This window comes from Malaclemys terrapin, chromosome 5, assembly GCF_027887155.1.
Source record: "Malaclemys terrapin pileata isolate rMalTer1 chromosome 5, rMalTer1.hap1, whole genome shotgun sequence".
Classification (NCBI taxonomy): Eukaryota; Metazoa; Chordata; order Testudines; family Emydidae; genus Malaclemys; species Malaclemys terrapin.
This window is the reverse complement of record NC_071509.1, coordinates 56,227,800-56,250,864: the sequence shown is the minus strand read 5'-3', so window position 1 is coordinate 56,250,864 and position 23,065 is coordinate 56,227,800. Positions and strand designations below refer to the sequence as shown.

Here is a 23,065-nt window from a genome sequence, read left to right as displayed (position 1 = left end):
GGCAGTTAGGGGACAAGGAACAGGGAGTCTTAGGTAGAGGGTGGGGTTCTGGAGGGAAGTTAGGAGCAGGGGTCCCAGGAGTGGGCAGTCAGGGGACAAGGAGCGGGGGGGTAGGGGGCTGGGAGTTCTGGGGGGGAGCTGTCAGGGGGCAGGAGTGGGGAGAGGGATCGGAGCAGTCAGGGGACAGGGAGCAGAGGGGTTTAGATGGGTTGGGAGTTCTGGGGGGGGCTGTCAGGGGGCAGGAGTGCGGAGAGGGATCGGAGCAGTCAGGGGACAGGGAGCAGAGGGGTTTAGATGGGTTGGGAGTTCTGGGGGGGAGCTGTCAGGGGGCAGGAGTGGGGAGAGGGATCGGAGCAGTCGGGACAGGGAGCAGAGGGGTTTAGATGGGTTGGGAGTTCTGGGGGGGGCTGTCAGGGGGTGGGGAGTGGTTGGATGGGGCGTGGGAGTCCCAGGGGTCTGTCTGGGGGTGGGGGTGTGGATAAAGGTTGGGGCAGTCAGGGGACAAGAGGCAGGGAGGCTTAGATAGTCCTGGGGGGCAGTTAGGGGCAGGGGTCCCAGGAGGGGGTAGTCAGGGGACAAGGAACGGGGGGAGGGTTGGGAGGTCAGGGGGGGCGGGAAGTGGGAGGGGCAGGGGCGGGGCTAGGGCGGGGCTTCTCCCGTCCTCTTTTTTGCTCGCTGAAATATGGTAACCCTATGTTGGAGCTCACCGCAAGTTACCTTGGGCTGTTGTTACAGCATAGTTCGGGGGGAGCTAGTAGTGAACTGGTTTTGACCGGCCGGGCTGGCTTGCAGCCACTGGACTGAATAAACAAGTAAAGAGATAAGGAAGGCCGGAAAGTTGAGTGTGGGACTGGAGAGCAGCAGTGACTCCTGCCAGAGCCTGCTTGTGGGTGAATATGCCCCCCCTTAGAAGGAAATGGTGATAAAAATGGCTATGAGGATTGATTTAGACAAACAGTTTCACCTGCAGACCTAGGCCTTGTGGGTGCCCAGGAATTTCCTACACTGGAGCAGAGCCTGCTACGAGCCCTCAAGGACAAGGGTGGAGGGTCCGTGACTGCCCATAGCAGGTGGGGTGTAAGCATTGATTCTTGCTTGCTTGCTTGCTGGAAAGCACATATTTAGTAATGCATGAAGGCTGGGAAGCTTATTATACTTTGGCAATAAAACTGGGTATACTTATGCACCTGGTGTGGCTTCATTGAGTGTATCCGAGCCCACCCCCTTTGGCTTGACAGATAGGAAGAAGGCCTATAGCAGAAGCAGGCTGTTAGGGATTGTAAGGAGAGTTTCTCTTCTATTCTTGGCCTTCCCACATATTTTTGGGGTTTTCCCACATAATTTAGGCCTGCTGTGTCACTTTGTACAAGAGGTGCTCACTATGTTTAACAAGTAGCACTGTAAAAAGTACTAACTATCTATGAGGTTATTAAAAACTGCCACAGGCTTGAAAGACCAATTTCTGTGCCTTTTGAAGTTAATTAAAATTCTTGTGCGCTTACACAATACAAAGCAACTCACTAGAGTCCCTATTAGGTTAAGAACAAACAGAATACTGCAGATACTGGTGCCATCAGTAGCACAGGAATAATAAAAATTAATGATGCATTCATGAACTTTGAGAAATAGAAGTGTTAATAACATTTGTGTCTATTTTAAAAAGGTAATAATTTAAATCAAGGGATGACTCAGATGCATCAAGGTATTATCTTCTAATTTCTTCTATATTCAATAATTTACCAACTCATTTTACAACTATTCTTTTTTCAGAAAAGCCATCAGGTCTATTCAGCTCAAATTTGCCTCTGTGTCTCATGGAAGCTATAAAAGCTATGCAGTTGCAGGGGTTGTACTCAAATTCTAAGTAGTAGTTAACCACTCATAAGTGGCCTCAGCAGAGGACAGACAGTTCAAGGCCAGAGAGCTGTGGTGCACAAGCAAAGGTTAGCTCATTTACAGTGTATGAGCTCTCTTACCAGCACTTCATAAGGTATGTCTACACTGCAATGTAAGATTGGCCTCACACTCAGGCTCAAGCCTAACCCCCCTTCCATTCACAAATCATGCTAACCCAGGGCTTGGACCCAGAGTCCCAGAATACTGAAGGCACGCAAGGTCTTTGTCCAGGTCAAGTCCTGATCCAAGGTTCGAGCCCTATCACTTTGCAGTGTAGACACAGCCCTGGTTGACTCAGGTCCTGGGAGTCCTGCAAAATGCATCCCACAATCCCATGGGTCAACTTCCTTTGCCCTCTCTATCCCAAGAATCTTAAATCTACTCTGTTGAAAATGGAAGCAACACTCTTGGTGTACTGCAGCCACTCAGTGAGTCAGCATTAACCCCTCCATTGTCTTCTGACCACTGAGCTACAAACACCATCAGAAAACCTAATGTGTTTGCAATGGAAATTGAACAGAAGAAGCCTTTTGCAAATGGTGCTGCTTCATGGTCATGAGCACAGCCTGATCTCTGGTGCAAGGCCAGCAAAACTGTGGACTTTATTAGGAATACCAGAAATGACCATGCATACTAGCAAATAATGAAGAAGTTGGAAGTTTTTCAAATTTACTGGACCAGTGACCAGTGCAGGGAGCAGATTAAGTGGCTCAAGACTGAGTACCAGAAAACCAGCATAGGAACTGATGTGAGCCAGCAGCAGAGGATTCTAGGTCCATACCCAGAGGAGCTGATCTAACCCGCCTCTCCCCCCGACGGAACAGCACACTGCAGAGCCTGCAACAGACACAGACTGGACAGAAGCCACTTCTGAGCCCACTAAGTTTCTGTCTCCATTTTTATGTTTATTAATAGAGCAATGGGAGGGATTTCCACTCTATGAACCAATGCAAAAGTTCTGAGAATCACCAGCTAGCAGCATGTATCCACTAGTGGCAGATTGTATGCCAGCAGCATTGTTGCCCCCGCCCCCGTCCCCACAACATGGAGTTCAAAATGGTGACTGGGACATGAAAATAGTAAACATCATTAAAGTGTATTTTTACCAGAAAGACACAGATTTTTGCTAGGGCCATTGCAGTTTCTTGAAAATAACAACATTATATTGTCATGCCTGTAGATAGGTGCCTCTGTAACCATCTACAGTCTATTGAGCTGCCTGGAAACAGTGAACTTTGTGAGTGTGTTTGCAGAAATGTGTTGCATTCATAAATCTAGTCCATTTCTGTTACAGGTAGTCCATGCAGTCAAGAGGTGACAAAATCATTTGTTCCAAATATGATTATGGTTTGAAATTTTGTCCAGCAATGTGCTGAAGGTGAGGAGGAGGAAGTCTTTGGATTTCAACATGTTTACATGTAGTAGGGTTACCATTCGTCCGGATTTACCCGGACATGTCCTCCTTTTGTGTGCTAAAAATAGCGTCCGGGTGGAATTTGTAAAGCACTCACAATGTCCGGGATTTCCCCCTCCCCTGGCAGAGCAGAGCGAGCGGCTGGGAGGGCTGCAGGAAAGTCCCGGGCTGGACTCCGGAGCAGCTTCCTCCTCCCACCCCCCCCTCCCTGCATTCTGAGCCGGCCGGCAGCTCCTCTTCCTGCAGCCCGCTCCGGCAGCCCTGTGCAGGGCCAGGGACCGGGTTTTGTGTTGTGCTGGGGAGCTCAGCCATGTGTCCGGCTGGCACAGAGCCCAACACCCTGTTCTGAGCAGCAGGGTAAGGGGGGGCAGGAGAAGGGACAGGGAGGTTCTGGATGGGGCAGTCAAGAAACGGGTGGGGGCTTTTGGAGGGGAGTGGAGAAAGTTTTGGGCAGTCAGGGTACAGGTAGGGGGTAGGGTCCTGGGGGGCAGTTGGGGGGGGTCTTAGGAGGGGGCAGTTAGGGGACAAGGAACAGGGAGTCTTAGGTAGGGGGTGGGGTTCTGGAGGGCAGTTAGGAGCAGGGGTCCCAGGAGGGGGCAGTCAGGGGACAAGGAGCGGGGGGTAGGGGGCTGGGAGTTCTGGGGGGGAGCTGTCAGGGGGCAGGAGTGGGGAGAGGGATCGGAGCAGTCAGGGGACAGTGAGCAGAGGGGTTTAGATGGGTTGGGAGTTCTGGGGGGGCTGTCAGGGGGCAGGAGTGTGGAGAGGGATCGGAGCAGTCAGGGGACAGGGAGCAGAGGGGTTTAGATGGGTTGGGCATTCTGGGGGGGGCTGTCAGGGGGCAGGGGTGGGGAGAGGGATCGGAGCAGTCAGGGGACAGGGAGCAGAGGGGTTTAGATGGGTTGGGCATTCTGGGGGGGGCTGTCAGGGGGTGGGGAGTGGTTGGATGGGGCGTGGGAGTCCCAGGGGTCTGTCTGGGGGTGGCGGTGTGGATAAGGGTTGGGGCAGTCAGGGGACAAGAGGCAAGGAGGCTTAGATAGGGAGTGGAGTCCCGGGGGGCAGTTAGGGGCAGGGATCCCAGGAGGGGGCAGTCAGGGGACAAGGAACGGGGGGAGGGTTGGGGGTTCTGGGGGGGCGGGAAGTGGGAGGGGCAGGGGCGGGGCTCCTCCCGTCCTCTTTTTTGCTTGTTGAAATATGGTAACCCTAACATGTAGTCATAACAGGTTAAGCCATGTAGAAGCTAACACATCATCCTGTTGATTCCCTCATGAATTTTGACCCAATCCTGGGCTTACAGCTGAGTGCTGATAAATTTTTCTGAAGCAGGAACCCCAGATAGGAACTCCAGATAGGTAGTCATATTTCAGGGAAGGGCATATTTTCATGGGCCACCTTGGTAGCTGACTATACCACACCACTCATAGTTATGCTGTTCAGTCACTATATGTTTGAATTCATCACCTGCATACCCCGCAGGTTTCCCACCAGCAACCTGGAATAACATCTCTCTTTGCCAGTTGGGCATCACAAGTACTGTTATGTTCTCCAAAATGTGGAAGGCCTGAAATCGTACAAAATGCTTTTGTAACACTGCCACTGACAAGTCTCCCCCAGCTCTGCCCCCAAAACCTAAGTAGTTTTGCAATCTTCTAAACTAAAAAAAACAGCTTTGCATTTTTTAACTAACTATTGGGCCTGCAATTCTTTCATTGTGATTAACCAGGCTGTGCCCAGGGAGCTTCTGTGCTCTGTGGCATCCTTCTTGCAATATATTAAAGTTCAGTTTGTAAAAGTATCATTTTATGTCCTTGAAATTCCACGAGTATTTTTTCTGTGTTGCTGCAGTAAGCTATTTGAGACAATAACCCTCTGTGTTTTGTCCTATTCCAGACCCCTGGAGAATAGTTGGCCTGGGGACATGCCACAGTAGGGGGCTTGTGTCTTGTACATGGTTTCACTGTTTGCACTTGTTCATGCACTTTGGGTTTTTATTTATTTATAAAAAGCGACAAGGAGTCCTGTGGCACCTTATAGACTACCAGACATATTGGGGCATAAGGTTTCGTGGGTGAATACCCACTTCGTCAGACACATATTTATTTATGTTTTTATTTTTCTGTAAGGTACTGTTGTTACTTGGGTTTTGGCGTGGTAAATGGCCTGCCTGGGAATGGGTGAATGTTGTACTTTTCTAGTACATGTTTATAAATAAAGTTATTTTTTTAATCAAGAAAATGTATTTCTCTGACTGCTTCACATCGTATGATGTGTATTCAAAATAATAAAGGTAAACACATGATTAGGGACAATTAGGAATTAGTACGCAAAAACTATCCCTCAATATAATTACCTATAACAATTCATACTTTAATCACTTCCTTACATCAATCCTTACTGTGACTAACCTCCCAACCCCTATTTTGTAAGTGGCCATGCCATTCTTAAGTACATTGCATGGCACTAAAACCCCTGCACACATCTCCAAGCACCCTACTCCTCCCCACAATCAATGAGTCCCCATAACCCCCCCCCCTCCACAAGCACATTCATAAAGGTGCTATTTCCTTTCTTCCATTGAGCCATGCAAGTCCACAATGAGGGAGCACAAAGCATCCCTGTCTCCTGTTGCCTGGGGGCATCCAGCTCCAGATGTGTAGTGCACTTTGTGGCTGAGTGTACCCATTCAGAGGACACTCACTGTCATAGCTCCATTCAGGGGGAAATGGCTCGCCTCTGACTTCACAAACATTGTGAAGAGCACAGCAAGCCAGAGTGATGCAGACAGTATTGATGACACTGGCATCCAAATAGATCTGTAAACATCTCAAACGGGATTTCAATCTGCCAAAAGCACATTCAACAACTATTCTGCACCTGCTGAGAGTGTAAGTAAACCATCTTTTGCCAGAACCTCTAAAAACAGGGTATGGTTTTAAAACCAAGGCAAAAGGGGGAATGTGGGGTTCCCCAGAATAATGGTGGGGACAGTAACTCCATTTATGACAATGTAATTTGGTGGGAATAGTGTCCCAGCTTGTCCATGTATGTAGACTCCTGATCAGTGAAAAACCCTGGCATTATGAACTTTTCCAGTGCAACCTACGGAGATGTTCATAAATTACACTCTGTGGTCCTCGAGGGCCTGCGTAACAATGGAGTAGCACCCTTGTGGTTTCTGTGCTCCTTGAGGAGGGCAAACTATAGACACACAAGTCCCATCAATGGCCCCAGAGCCGTTTGGAAACCCCATTCTCTCAAAGCCAGCAATTACTTCAGGCATATCTTTTACCACCTTGGGGTAAACCACACACCTAATTGCCTCAGAAACCTCCACAACCACTTTACCCACAGTTGACTTTCCAACACCAAACTGATCTGCAACAGCTTCCATATGGCTATAGCATGCCTTCTGGACTGGCAGGGATGGCCTCATGCTTGTGTCTTTGTGCTAAAGGGTCAGGATAAGCTGCTCACAAATCTCCGGAAATGTAGCTTTCTTCATGCAAAAATTCTAGACCCACTGTTGGTCATCCCAGGTCTGCATGATGATGTGATCCCACCAGTCTATGCTTGTGGCCCTGCTCCAGAAGCATGGTCTACATAGGGGGCATCGCAGACTGTACCAAGTATATTGAGAAGCATCAGCCAGTTTCAGTATTCCTCCTCCTCTGCCTTCTCCTTCTCCTGCTCCCTCATAAGCTGTGTCAGGTGCCTCTGGTGGATCAGAAAACGCTGTTGAAATGTTCATCAGCATTTCACAAAAGCTCTGCCCATTCCCTGACACAGGAATGAACACACAAGCAAGATAAATTCTTCAGAAAGTGCCTCCATGTTTCTGGCTCTGGTAGCTGTTGACCAAAAATGACTGCTCAGCAGAATGTGTCGGTAGGCTGTTCAAGCTTGCTGTAATGTGCAGAGTGGACAGTCTGGTTTTCCCACAGTGCACCAGGGTCAAAGGGCTAGAGTGAACACATTTCAGGTGGGCACTAGGGAGTCTGGGATATGGTTGGTTTGACTCAGCACTAAGTATTGCAGTGTGGATGCCAGAGCCCCAGGTTCGAGCTCAGGTTAGAAAATTCTTAATTTAGGGTTAACACTCAATGTAAACACTCAAGCCCTGGATTTACTAACCCAAGGTAAGTTGACTCGAGTTCCACTGACCAATGGCTTACATTGCACTGTAGACAACCTTAGTGGCTCTGAAAGCCCTTAAGTGTGCCAGGCAATGTTTTATTAAAAACTATGGTCATGTTTTATTTTTTGCCATTTGCTGGTTGTCACTGGAATTACTAATTTCTGTGTTGTTGTTTCCCCCCCTCCCCTAACTGAAATGTTAAGGAAAAATCCTACTTATTTGTTCTTTTCCAATTAAAACAAAAAGATCTGGGAAACAAAAGCAAAACACAGAGTGGTTGTAGGTGTATACAGTTATTATAAAACAAACAAATCAAATAAAATCTAATTGAGACTTCTGATAACAAGCTACTCAACTTCTACTGAGCCAGACCCTGCAAACACTATGTGCTAATAAACAAAATAAGGCATATATAATTATGTTCTACTGTTATTCTAAAATGATAGTGCTCAAATTATTAAGAAAAGAAAGATTTTAGGCCAAATTCTGCTTCGATACACAAAGTGAAAATCCAAATGACCATTATAAGTGACAAAAGAACATGTCCCTATATCCATTATGCAGGATAATCCAGCACAGATGTAAATCAAAAATATGTATTTTTTTCCTCATTTTAGTTTTATACACAGGTTATCTGGATAAGCCTGACTGGCAAAGTCAGCATCTTAGACTACCTTCCTACTTACTGTAAGAAACCATACAAACCAAGAGATCACTTTCACACATCCCACCCCCTCCAGAGTAGGTTAAGAAAAAAAGTTTTAATGCAATTTTTCACACTGGAAAGATCTAACTGATTCAATACTTTTAAGTCTGTGTAGTATAAAAATGGCTTCAAAGAAGGATATGGCTTGGTGTGAAGAATAATTTAATTTTTTTTTAAAAAAACCTCACACGCATCACAACAAAAGTCCCAACAAATCACAAATTCACATGTCTCCTCTTTGAAGATACTACTGGATTGGAGAAGGCATTTTCAAAAGGCAGTTTGAAAAACTGTTAACTATATATTTTTTTTTATTTGAGCAGAGTTGCAAAAACTACTGTTTGAAATTAGCTCCATTCCCACTTCAGCTCTGCATCAGCTTCAAAAAGGGCTGCCAATGGTGACCAGTCATAACTGCCAAATTTCCCATCTCAAGTGAGAGCCTTCTGCAGATGTTATATCTGTTGCCAGGTTGCCCCAAGTAAATTAGCTTTTAAATGTCTTAAAGAGAAAAAATGTGCATGAGACAGACTACTTTTGAAAGTGTTTACTAATTATTTATATGCTTCATAACTGCTTCAGCACTTCTGTAAGGGATGATTTAGGCATGACTCACCACACTTATCTAGACACTGTCTATTGCCATCTTAACATTCCCTTTTCAAGGCCTTTTATGAAAAAGTAGTTGACTGTTTTAATATTTATTAAGCACCAAATAAAAATACCAAAATGCCTAACTACAATGCACTTTAAGATGCATATACATCATTAGTATTTATATAGCGCCTAAAGTTTGCTAGTCATTTATAGAACAAGAACAAGAACTCGTACCTGCCCTAGAGAGCTTGCAACCCAAGGTCCTAGTCCTGCAAAGGGATCTGCTCATGTAGAAACTTTTGTTCATGTGGAGTTCTACTGAAGTCAAAGGGATCCCAGGCAACTGTGTGGTTCAGTGCTGGAAGAGCCCATTGCAGGATGGAGATTTATGTTTAGATACAGCATAGAACAAACAAACAAAACCAGTAAAAAGTAATTTGGATAGGATAAGGAAGAAGAGACTGAGCTATCACCTCAATCATTTTTGTCTTCATCAATGTGTTAGCTACACATGCAAAACTGATTGTCATTAGATACAGTATTAGCGGTATGCATTACTCAACTATATGCTGTCGTATGTTGTTGCTTATGTTCTCACTAACCACATTGATTATATATACTTAATTACATACTTGGCTTGACAAATTCACTCACCAGGGTAAGTCATAAGCCACCATGTTTTTCATATTTGTCTATCAAAATATGATTAAGAAAAATAAAATGTACAGTTCTTATGATTGCAAAGATTACTTTCTAAGGCTGCTGTAAGGGGGGGAAATGGTCCCCTTTACTCTACATGGCCTCCTCTACAAGGACTATGGGGGTACTCTCTCACATGCCTGGTATCCATCATTGGTCTTCCTCTTCTGTGAATATATCCAATATTTGACTCTGATATTGATCATAGTGTTGCCAAGCAGCAGCTGGATAAAATTAACCAGATTCTTGTCAGATTCATGGCTGCCAAAAGGATTAGGAATATCAATAGTAAAATTTAGAAAAGTCTTGTTAAATACACTCTATTACTACTTAGCAAAGCTATCAATGGAAGGAGAATAATGGTAATTGTCTTTCTACAGACTCAGGAAGATATTACTGCAATGTTTACCTTTTCACATTTGGATTTCATCCTGTCTCATGGGACTGAAATGACAAAAGGCCTTATGGTTAAGCACAACTAGGAACCTGCCTATGGTACAATGTATAATCATGTGAGTGAAGACTACTAAATCAGGATCAGAAATTTAAGTATAGATATTCACTAGTAGGATTAACATATAACCATTTCAAGAAACATTTTTTTCTTTAGACTTTTAAACTTCCTTAATCTTGCACATTCTCTAAGAGAACCCAGGTTAAAAAATTGAGTTTATTTATGTCTTGAAATACTAGCTTTCCATGGTACTGGACTAACTCTGTTTCAACTATAGACTTTCAACCATAATGACACAATAACTGCAGAATTATGGAATAAAACAAAACAAAAAGTCAAGCTGGTGATGTGTGCGTAGAGAACACTGGCAGAGGAAATTAGAATAAAAAATATCACTGATTCCAGAAAAAGACTGTTTGACACTGTAAATTTAATATGGAAACTGTCAAACTGTCCTGCAATGGCTCAAGAGTGTGAGTACCAATCTCAGGGCAGACTATTAAGAAGCAGGGCACAAACCCCAAATTGGTTGTTAGTTTTATACTTATATTTCACCAACCAAATACCAAGTGTAAACTCCTCAGGCACCATAACAGCCTTAGCATGGCACTCCTCCAGGGTACTCCTATGTGTCTTGCCACTCAGGTAAGCGTACCTTTGTGACAGATGGTTCCTTTCACCACAAATCACAGCAATATTGAGGTTACTTCCAGTCCCAAAAGACCAGTCGCTTACCCAGGTCAATTGCATCTTAGATCTCAGACCAAAGACAATGCTTGTAGCCAATAAAGTAGGAAAAGGAATCAAGAGAGATAGTCACAAGGTTAAAGCAGGTAAACATTCATACACAAATAAGTTACAATCTTAAGTTTCAAAAGCTAATTGTAGCTTCTATAATAAGCAAACACTATATGGCCTTTAGGGCTAAACCAGCTAAGCAACTGAGGATCCCTTGCTTATGCCTAAAAACCTTGCCCCCCCCCTCCCCTGATTTCAAGCAGCAAGATTTCTTGTTAGGGGTTTTTATTCCCTTCCCACCCCTCATCCCCACCCCTATGTGCTCTCAGCTGTGAACTCTGCTGATGAGAGGAATTCACTTGTATGACATCTCTTCGGGGGAGGGGGGGCGGGGGGGGGGAAAGGGGGGACAAGAGCCAAGCAATAAAGTCTTTTATTCTCTCTATGTTTTACAATAGTCTGTCTGGTTTGATGGGCCTTCCTCATTGGCCAGGACATAAAACCTTCTGTTGGAGACCAACTCTTTACACTAGTTTATATCTTTCTCCGGTCTGGTGATTTACACAATCACAGAGGCTTACAATACAAATGCTTAAATATTACCTTACAATGTGGAACACAGATTTTATAAGTGAGATTAATGCATGCAGCAACTCACAAGCATCCCATAAAGTTTAAACACTAAACACATTCTTATAATTCTAATACCTGCTTTAACAATACTAACATACATGTGAGCCAGACTGATTCCAGCTATGAATTTATCCGTGTTCAGTTGAGACATGAGAGCCTTGGCATGAGCTGGTGCCTCGTCTGCCAGTATCACAGATGCATTTAGTCCATTCAAAAGATTGCACATCCTTATGGTTCAAGTTCTAAACCGAAAAATATTTATTGCATATTGCTGTCTTGTAAAACTTTCTGCCACAATGTGAATTAGAATCTACTTTCTTAAAAACCTATTTTTGTTGCGCTGTTACAGTAGGCCAATAATTTAAGTAATCCTTGTTGTGGAATTTAATTAGGACTGTTGTAGCAATTAGGCTGAAGTGCTTCACAAATTTAAGCTCCCTCACTACCATACCTAAAAATAATTATTTTAATAAAAATGGTGGCAATACGGAAATAACACACATGAAATTAGTACAAAATATAGCAAGCCCAATTTTCTTTGGTACAAAAGGTGTTAGAATTGGGGACTGGAGCTTTGGATGCCTCAGATGAAATTCTGGCCCCACAGAAGTCCATTGAAGTTTTGCCATTAACTTCAATGGAACCAGAATTTTACCTCTAGATTCTGTTCCCATTTCCGCCATTATCTCTCTTTACGATGAAGCACAAAGGGTTGCCCCAATTTAAAAACTAGACCCCTTAAGTTACTTCACCCTGTTCCTTGCTAAAATATGTGGGGCAAGCTATAATCACTTTTTCCTTTTTAAAAATGTAGGTATGTACACATTTATGGTTTTCTGTCCACTGTTGCAGTAAAACAGACCTGTCTGGAAAGGGAACTTGAAGTTACTTATCAGCAACCATAATTCAAGGATGATGTCTCTATATATTTATACTTCTGGGATTGAGGAATTTGCACTGAGAATTTGCTTTAAGACCTTGTGTCAAGTCTGTATTCCCACTTTGAACTTTAGGGTACAAATGTAGGGGCCTGCATGAAAACTTCTAAGCTTAACTACCAGCTTAGCTCTGGTCCCGCTGCCACCATTCCCAATGGATTCCCTCCCTGGGAAGCCTTGAGAAACCTTTCACCAATTCCCTGGTGAATACAGATCCAAACCCCTTGGATCTTAAAACAAGGAGAAATTAACCATTCCCCTCCTTCCTCCCACCAACTCCTGGTGAATACAGTTCCAACCCCCCTGGGATCTTAAAACAAGGAGAAATTAACCATCCCCCCTTCTTTCTCCCACCAACTCCTGGTGAATACAGATCCAACCCCCTTGGATCTAAAACAAGGAAAAAATCAATCAGGTTCTAAAAAAGAAGGCTTTTAATTAAAGAAAAAGGTAAAAATCATCTCTGTAAAATCAGTATGGAAATTAACCTTACAGGGTAATCAAACTTAAAGAGCTCAGAGGACTCCCCTCTAGTCTTAGGTTCAAAGTACAGAAAACAAAGATAAACACTCTAGTAAAAGGTACATTTACAAGTTGAGAAAACAAAGGAAAACTAACACGCCTTGCCTGGCTATTTACTTACAAGTTTGAAATAGGAGAGACTTGTTTAGAAAGACGTGGAGAACCTGGATTGATGTCTGGTCCCTCTCAGTCCCGAGAGCGAACACACTCCCAAACAAAGAACACAAACAAAAGCCTTCCCCCGCCCCCAAGATTTGAAAGTATCTTGTCCCCTTATTGGTCCTTTAGGTCAGATGCCAGCCAGGTTACCTGAGCTTCTTAACCCTTTACAGGGAAAAGGATTTTGGAGTCTCTGGCCAGGAGGGATTTTATAGTACTGTACACAGGACAGCTGTTACCCTTCCCTTTATAGTTATGACACCTTGCTACATCGTCTCTATATAAATGAATACTACAAGGGTCCTCTAGTGGCCTAATGTTCCAGAGATGCTGGGCAACTTCAGCTCTCATTTATGATTGATTCAATGGAAGCTGCTGATGCTTAGTGACTCTGAAAATTAAGCAATAGGTATCTGTCTCTCAATTTTTTCCCCTGTCAATATTTGTGCCATTGTTTTGATAAGGAAAGAAGTTAGACTTTTGGGAGAGCAGTTACCAGCATGCTCTACTTATAGTTTTCCATGCTCGCTCGCTGGGTCATAACTAAAATTGAGATTATAAACTATGTGTGGCAGAGACTGTTTTCTGCCAAGCCTCCTATAGCCTTTTGGGCACTGGCAAATTATAAATCAATGAACCATAATAAAGTGTGAGAGGTAAAACAAAATTGTTCGTTAATTTCCTTGATGTTTTAGAATATAGTAATCTAAATCAGCTCACTGGTTCTGTTTGAGTTTTTCCTCTCAAAAGCTACTTTTATCTAAGCATCTAAATTTCTACTCTCTTATTTTAAAAACAGATTTTTAAAGTAAGGAGTTATTCAGCTATTTGTAAATATAATTTTATCCCTTTCTTCATTTATTAATGGATCTTCTTTCTTTGGATCACTTTCTCATTCATATATTTACAAAAATCTTTTTATTTCCATTAGCCTTATTATAAAGTTACTCATTCTATCTCCACATTAACTACTGAAGCTTACCACCACTTCCTTTGCATTTTTTTAAAAAGTTGCTGCAATACAATGGCAATAATGGCCACTTGAAACCTTTGCAATATTTTTGGTTAAAATACATCTCTACTAACCCAAGTTAAGAACATAAGAGCTGCCATATTGGGTCAGACCATGGTTTATCTTTCCCAGTATCCTGCCCATACCAGAGATTTAAGGGAAGCATACAAAACAGAGTGATTATGGAGTGATCCACATGTGTCTCCTACTCTTGGTTTATGGTAGTCAGAAGTTTAGGATTGCCCTGAGCATGGGTTCTGTCCCTGAGCACCTTGGCTAATGGCCATTGATGGACCTATCCTCCATTAATATATCCAGTTCTTTTTTGAACCCAGTTATACCTTTAGCCATCATAACATCCCACAGCAACGTGTGTTGTGTGAAAAAGTACTTCTTCTTGTTTGTATTAAGCCTTCTGCCTGTTAATATCATTGGGTGACCCATGTTTTTTGTATTGTGGGAAAGAGGTAAGAAACAGTCCTCTATTCACTTTTTCCACACCATTCACAATGTTATAGCCTTCTATCATATCCCCCCCTTAGTCATCTCTTTCTAAGTTGAACAGTCCTAATCTTTTTAGTGTCTCCTTGTATGAAAGCCTTTCCATATCCTTAACCATCTTTGTTGCCCTTCTCTGAACCTTTTCTTGTTCCACTATATCCTCTGAGATGGGAAGACCATAACTGGACACAGTATTCAAAGTGTAGGAGCACTATGGATTTATATAGTGACATTATATTTATGGATTTAGATAATGACATTATGTATTGTTAGCATTTTTGACTGCTGCTGTGCATTGAGCTGAAGTTTTTAGAGAACAATCCATGGTGACTCCAAGTTCTAAATTAGCTATTACCACTCAAGAAAGCGAATTTACCATTAATTATATTATATTATATTATATTATATTATATTAAAGAAAGAAAGAAAGAAAGAAAGAAAGAAAGAAAGAAAGAAAGAAAGAAAGAAAGAAAGAAAGAAAGAAAGAAAGAAAGAAAGAAAGAAAGTTGGGATTATTTTTTCCACAATGTGCATTACTTTGTACTTATCAATGCTGAGTTTCATTTGCCATTGTGCTGCCCAGTCACCCAGTTTTGTGAGAGCCCTCTGTAACAACAACTTGTTCTCTGCTTTGGATTTAACTATCTTGAATAATTTGGTATTGTCTGCAAACTTCACTACTTCATTATTCATTCCCTTTTTCAGCTCATTAATTAATATGTTGAACAGCACCAGTCCTAGAATAGATTTTTTGGGGACCCCACTGATCCCCTCTCCATTGTGAAAACTCACCAATTATTCCTATCCTTTGTTTCCTATCTTTTAACCAGTTACTGATCCATGAGAGGACCTTCCCTCTTATCCTATGGCTACTTGGTTTTCTTAAGAGCCTTTGATGTGGGACCTTGCAAAAGTTTTCCAAAAATCCAAGTACACAATCTCAAGTAGATCATCCTTATCCACATGCCTGCTGACTCCCTCAAAGTCTAATAAACTGATGGGGCTTGACTTCCCTTTACAAAAGCCACGTTGACTCTTTCCCCAAAAAAATCATATTTACCTAGGTATCTGTTCTTTACTGTAATTTCCACCAATTTGCCTGGTACTGAAGTTAGGCTCATTGGCCTGCAATTGCCAGGATCTCCTCTTGAGCTCTTTTTAAAAAGCAGTGCTTCATTAGCTACCTTCTAGTCATATGGTACACAGGCTGATTTCAGTGGTGGGTTACATACTACAGTTAGTAGCTCTGCAATTTCATATTCAAGTTCCTTCAGAACTCTTAGGTGAATGCCAAATGCTCACTGCGACTTATTAAAGTTAAATTTATCCATTTGTTCTAAAACCTCTTCTACTAACACATCAATTTAGGACAATACTTTAGATTTGTTGCCCAAAAAGAAATGCTCTAATGTGGGTGTCTCCCCCACATCCTCTGCAGTGAAGACCAATGCAAGTAATTCATTTAGCTTGTCTGTAATGGCTTGCCTTCCTTGGGACCTCCTTTGTCACTAGTGGCCCCGCTGCCTGCTTGACAGGCTTCCTGCTTCTGATGTACTATAAATATTTTTTTGTTAGTTTTTGTTAGGTTTTGTTTCTTCAATAAGTTGCTTTCATATTTTTTCTTGGCCTGCCTTATTATATTTAACCTACCAAAGTTTTTGCTCCTTCCTATTTTCTGCATTAGGATTTGACTTCCAAATTTTAAAGGACTCCTTTTTACCTGTAACAGCCTCTATTACTCTGCTGTTTAACTATGGTGACATTCTTTTGGTTCCCCTACTTGTTTCTGTGATTTAGTCTGGGTCTCTATTATGTTTTTTTTAAGTGGTCTCCATGCTGCCTGCAGGCATTTTACCTTTGTGACGGCTCTTTTTAATTTCTGTCTAACTAGTGTCCTCATTTTTGTGTCATTTCCCTTTTTGAAGTTAAATGTTACTGTGCTGGGGTTCTTTTGCCATGTGTTTTACTCCCTCCAAAGACACTAAATTTAATTCAATTATGGTCATTATTACCAAACAGTTCAGCTATCGTTACATCATGTACAGATCCTGTGCTCCATTTACGACTAAATCACAAATTGCCTCTCTCCCCTTGTGGATTCCAAGAAGCAGCTCCAAGAAGCAGTCAATTATGGTGTCTAGAAATTTCTCTGTGTACCATGCCCTAAGGTGACATATATTCAGTTAATATGAGGATAGTCGAAATCACCCATTATCATTTCGTTTTCTGGTTTTGTAGCCTCTCTAACCTCCCTTAACATTTCACCATCATTATCAGGTGATCAGTTACATATTTCACCACCACCAACACTGGAGCTAATTATTATTAATTAACAAATTAGTAAATTCTTAGCTGTATACACCCCCCAATTAGCAATGTTTACCACCCATGAGATTTAGCCAAGCTATTCATATTATCAGTCTATATTCAATATTGTCTCATTCTGACAAACTTATTACTGCAGTTCTTTTTAAATTACTATGCAAGTGGCAATTACATCCTGTCATTGCATACAAAAATTTAAAACTGCTACAATATTACTGAAATGTTAAAAAATATCAGTATTAAATGTTGGCATACCAGAGCTGCCATTGCCCAGCCAGTCTTGTTGTAGATGAACTCCAAGTTATTTCTTCGCAAGTACAGCAAGCCACCAACAAGTGACACTAAAAGAGCCAGTGCAATAGTGCCTGAATAGTTCGGAGGCCTGAATACCCTAATCTGTGGGGGGAGGAGGGGAGAAAACAAAAGTATCAATTATTCTTTCACTTTGTGACAAACAGAAGTGATGCAATATTACACACACACACACACACACACACACACACACACAGTAGTAATAACCCAATATCTACTACTGAATGCACAGTATTCTCTATGTTAAGGATGTTCTTGTACAGATAATAAGTATTGATAGGGAATATTGCTAACACTGTCACACAACTGGGACTTAATATCTGACAGACTGGGGAGAACCCATCCCCTTTCCTTTTTCCTGCCCCCCACCTCCCTTTGCCCTCAGATGAGTGGAGGGCAGTAGGGTCTCAGTAATTGGCTGGATCCAAGCGGGGAGGGTAAGCACTGATGGCAGTCTTCCCAAATAGGTGGAAGTGATTAAGGAAAAAAAGATCACCTGCACTGCATGAGTTATTGCCGGGTATTCCCAGATTTAAGTGAATAAAGCTGTGGCCTAATTAAACCACATCCACTGTATCTTGTCTGTCTGAGAATAGTCCCTTTGCATGTGACTGAACTGGGAATTTAAGCAGTATGTTTCTTTATTATTTTAGAAAGTTTTTGATTTCACCTTTAAAGAACAATTGTATATAATATTCAACTATATAAAAATAATTAAATAAGTTTCCTCAACATGTTTGCAGATTATTATGTCTGTGCCATTATTTTGGCATAAAACACTTCGGAAACTTCAAACTTCGTTTTTTAAGTAACATTGCCAATACACTCACATTTATCAACTAATTGTCACAATACTATCACTCATTTTGTGCTAGAATAAGACTGGATGAAAATATAACTACCAAACCAAGACTGAAATGCAACATTCAAATTGCTGAAGTTACCACAGTGCGCTCAAGTATCGCAGCTCATATTTGTATTATTTTAACCTATTTTTGTGGATTTCATTTGATAAATAAACATACGTGAGGGGAAAAACAGTGCTTGGTGTCAGTTCATCATACTGTAGGCAGATTAAGTTTGGATCAGTCTTAACGTTGTCAAATGACTTACATGAACATCCGTTCTGTCAGCTATCCATTTAGCTAGCTGCTCTGCTGCAAATCCTATTCTCTGCAGGTCGAAGGTGTCAGCTCTCTTGGGTTTACCTTTCGGAGGAAAATGCATGAATGTCGGAGCAGAGTTCATATTGAGCTACAAAAAACAGAAGGCACCACAATATTAAATAACTCAAATATGCTTTGTGCAACTGTTTGCCTTCTTCCTACCATAGACACTGGCAAGATACTATTAGTCAGAAAAATATTAGTGGCTTTCCAAAGTTTGAAATTACTATTTTCAAACATTTAAATATATTTTTCTATTACTAAAAAAGTGCTCAGAGCTAACATTCCTTCAGTTTCTTCAATTGGGCTTTTTAAGGCACAGTAGTCATTACATAAACCATATTTCAATTTTAAGCATTCCTTTGTTGAGTATTTTTCCTAAGATGCTCATTTATGCTGCTACATAACTAGCAAAGCAGCATCTTTAAAAATATTGTTTATATTACACAAAGTCACAAGACTTAAATTACATCCCAATCTTGAAAAAAACTTAAGCACATACTTAAAAGGTTAAATACTATGTGGATTATGTGGATGACCTGAGGAGGTTGTGAAGGCTAGGACTATAACAGCGTTTAAAAGAGAACTGGATAAATTCATGGCGGTTAAGTCCATTAATGGCTATTAGGCACGATTCGTAAGGAATGGTGTCACTAGCCTCTGTTTGTCAGGGGGTGGAGATGGATGGCAGGAGAGAGATCACTTGATCATTACCTGTTAGGTTCACTCTCTCTGGGGCACCTGGCATTGGCCACTGTCAGTAGACAGCATACTGGGCTAGATGGACCTTTGGTCTAACCCAGTACGGCCGTTCTTATGTTCTTATGTTAATGTGACTACTCACACTGTGTAAAGTTAAGCATACATGTAAATCTTTAGAGCACTGGGGTCTTAAATATTAATTCATCCAGTGAACGTTCCCAATATTGTCAATTTGAAAACAAACAGAAAATAGTGACAGGCCCCCCTGCTGGACATTCGTGGTGAAAAAAATATTCCCCAGCAAGGTGAACAGGACAGGGAAATATATCTTAGTATATGAAACATCTCAATATTTTAGTGTATGAAACTTTCTGGATTTCAGAAAATAATAATGCAATACATTTATCAAGTGATTTGAAATTAAATATAAAATTATCATTGGAAAATATTGAAATGATTAAATATGAATGAAATTATTTGAGTTCTCTAATGATACAAGGGCAGTGCCATTTTATTTACCTGCCTTGCTTGCTGCTCTCCAACAAAATCAATGTTATTAACTTACATAAATGCTTTAGTTAAACATCAAATACACAGTTCAATTTATAATTTATGAAAAATAAACTAGATACTAAAATATTATTTTCTTCTAAATACAATATGCCCCATCCTTTAATGAACAACTGTTGAAAGAAAAATATGTTTGTGAACTGTGTTAAGAAGATTGCTGTAAAACAGTTGAATTTAGTGGGATACTCAGATATAGAAATCTTCTGTCAGGTTTTTTTTTTTTTTTTTTAAAGACTGCTGACAGCCTAGTTGCACCAGACTTACAATTGGTTTCCCATTTCTATATAATCAGAATGAAAGGTGAAATCAAATCAACTGACATGCTTTTATGTCAACTCTGAACCAGTATACAGCAACTGCAGCAGTAGCTTAGCTACCAGTATTACAGTCAAGAATTAAATCTCCTGTGCTATTATAATTAGTTCAGATGTCCACTGTCTTGTTACATTTGCCTATATAAACTCTGACAAAAATAATATTTCTTCAAAAACCTACTGGACAATATGCTCACTTGTTAGTTCCTCTTATTTTCACAGATATCCAAAATAGCTGGAGTTCTCAAAGACAATGAACAAAATACAATGTAGACATAAGCAAGTGTAAGTCCACTGACATAAATGGAGTTGTATTTCTTTACACCAGAATGAATTGGGCCAAATGCATCTACTGAATATAATTTGCTCTGTGTGTGTGTGCAAAAATACATATTTGAACTAAAAATAAAAAGCAAAATTTGGAGAGAGCATGTTATTTCTATACAATGTGGTCCAACTGTTCTGTTGGAAAATCATCCAAGCTTTACTGTGTATTGTTTAAACACTGTAGATCTGCTTTTTTGCTTCACAGTTTAATATCTCACAATTCACCAAAAGGGAGTAATGGTTAGTAACTTCTACTGCTTCTTGCTTTTATTAATTCATCTTCTAGTGCCAAGCAGGGGGCTAAGCTTCAAAGAGAAAAAAATATTTTGCTTTCTGGAATTATGATTCAAGTTCAACTTCAGTTGAGTACCCAAACCAAAGTGAATTTGCGGGACTAGCGTATTTGCTAATAATTGGTTCTCCACACTGTAAAGCAACCATAGCTATTTACAAGAGTCCCAAGACTGATTATTCTACAAAGATAAAAAGGGTATTAAACATTTAATTGAAGTCTTCATGTAAGGTGATACTTGTTAAGTACTTTTTTATGTCAAGAGAACCTATGGGAAAGTTTAGCTACGACTGTGATTTTCACTGCACTTCACATAATTTTGGAGTCAATTTGTTTTACAATGTCCAATGGAAGCAACTACCAATACATTAACAATGGCTTGATAAACTTCACTTAAACTTGATATAACTGAAAACTAATATGGTAGACTACATATGACGTAGCAAAATTGGCCATTTTGCATTTTTGGTGTTTCCTGCTATAGCTACCAAGGGGTGCATTATAGAAATTCCTGTGACTAACCACAGTTTTCCAGACTTTTTCCCCCACTATAATTCTTTATTATATTATCTAACAGAAAAACCCCACAGTACTTAAAATATGTGATATATATTAAACAAAGTTAAAAGGACATCATTCAACACCTTTTACCTGTTGAAAAACATCTGCCCCTTCATCATAATCCACTATAGTGAAGAATAATTTATTAGAAAAAGCAGATGAGTAGCGCCATGAGTTGGCCAGCACTTGATATTCTTCATTAGCTTGCCTGTTAGGGAAAAAGGCATAGATACAGATAAAAAAAATATAGATATCTGTATGTAATTGACTACCAGTAAAGATTCTATAACCATTTGTAACGATTGCAATCCAAACAGAGGGATTAACTAAAATTGTAGCAAACACATTCTCAATTCTCTACCAAAAAAGATTTTGGCTGGTATGGCCTGGTGGTGGTGGGTTCTTGTTGTTGGTTTGTTTTTCCAGAATTACAATTAATTTATAATGGGTGAGGTAATATCTTTTATTGGATCAGCTTCTGCTGGTGAGAGAGAAAAGTTTTCGAGCCACACAGAGCTGTTCTTCAGTTCTGGTACTCTGAGCATCACAGCAAAATGGTCCAATAAAAGATATTACATCATCCACATTGTCTCGCTAATATCCCGGGACCGACATGGTTACAACTACATTGCATGCAGTTAATTTATAATGGCTATCTAAGCAACAAAACTCACAAACAAAATACTAATGAAATGGGTTTTAACATTTTTAACATAAAAAGCTTTACAAAAAGTGTAAGTTAAATGCTCCTATAGTTTGTGCTGGAAAATATGGCCCCAAACCTGCAAATTGATTCATGTAGAGAGACACTGGATCTGCATTGCCACAGGGTATCAGGATTTATATGCTCAAAACTGCTCCAAATAAGCATTGATTCAGATGAGTAGAACATTGAGCTATACACCAGGGGTGGCCAAACTGTGGGTCGAGAGCCACATGCAGCTCTTTCATTGTTGAAGTGCGGCTCACGTAGCCCCCTCCCACCTCCACCTACCAGACTCGGGGGTGGGGGAGCTCAGGACTTCTGCCTTGCAGTGGGGTGTGGGGTTGGGGCTTCTGCCCAGCAGGGAGGGAGGTCTTGGGACTTCAACTCTGTGGGGCGCACCTGCTGAGCCTCGGGGCTTCAGCAGAAGTAGAGCTGAATCCCCAAGCCGCATCAGGAGCCTTCTGCAGGGATGCAGCCCTGAGTCCGGGCAGGTGTGTCCCGGTTGTTGAATTTGTGAAGATTGTTGTATGCAGCTTGGAGGGTCAGTAAGTTTGGCCACCCCTGCTATATACCAATGTAACATTACTCCTAAAACAAAGGATACATGGAAAGAGCTCTGTCAATACTACACTGAAAATTGTTGTGCCACAAAAGGAGTGGTAGTGGCAGATCTAAAGTGGGTGGAGTTGCCAATACCATCCCTATTCAACATTCTTTCCTTCAAAAATATTTAAAAACCAACACAAAATAAAGTATAGTTTTTTGCAGTCTGTAGTAATTTCTATCAGCATTAGAAAGTCACATTCCTCCCCCCCTCCCTCCAGCAGGCTCCCTACTCCCAAACCTCAAAGAAGAGCCAGAGAGAAAAATAATGCAGCATGACACTACATTATCTTTTGCACTCCTCCCTCTTGGTGCTCAGAAAATTACTTTTAAAGGAAGATTCGGAGAGAGAGGGGTTGAGGGGATGAGAGAACTGCATTACCCGTGAAGAAGTTATCTGCATGAATAGCCCTGGAACCACATAGACTTGGAGGCAAAACAACTGTATAATTTATCAGGGGGCATCTCAAAGTCATTGAGGGGATCTTTGTGGAGATTTCCACCCCACAGAGCTCCGTCTGTGGCTATTTCAATATTTTCTATTAATTATTTATATTACAGAGACCTGGCCTTTATCTACCTGTCTTTTCAGATGGAGGGATACAAAAAATAGTATGAACACATTGTTTTTAAAACTTCTCACAAAAGGATTTTTTAGTAAAGCATGTTGCATGTACATTACGGCGTGGTATACAGGTATTAAAAGCAACTATTTGGCTACTCCTGCAACCCTTGTCTATGATTTGAGTTACAATGAATATAGGCAGATATATATGAGAAGGAAGA

General features: G+C 41.1%; 1 protein-coding gene across 4 annotated transcripts in view; it reads right to left on the bottom strand.

The window, feature by feature from the left end:
* The window catches only part of TUSC3 (tumor suppressor candidate 3), a 312,072-nt gene that overhangs the window by 158,168 nt on the left and 130,839 nt on the right, over nucleotides 1-23,065 (bottom strand). For all 4 annotated transcript variants that reach the window (XR_008445222.1, XM_054030984.1, XM_054030985.1 and 1 more), the window contains exons 3-5: nucleotides 21,061-21,178; nucleotides 18,152-18,292; nucleotides 16,982-17,122 (exon numbers count right to left, since the gene is read on the bottom strand). Coding sequence is in view for 3 of the 4 variants with exons in the window: in XM_054030984.1 (XP_053886959.1) it covers nucleotides 16,982-17,122; nucleotides 18,152-18,292; nucleotides 21,061-21,178 (400 nt within the window). In the remaining variant the exon portion in view is untranslated. The remainder of the gene's footprint in view (nucleotides 1-16,981; nucleotides 17,123-18,151; nucleotides 18,293-21,060; nucleotides 21,179-23,065) is intronic.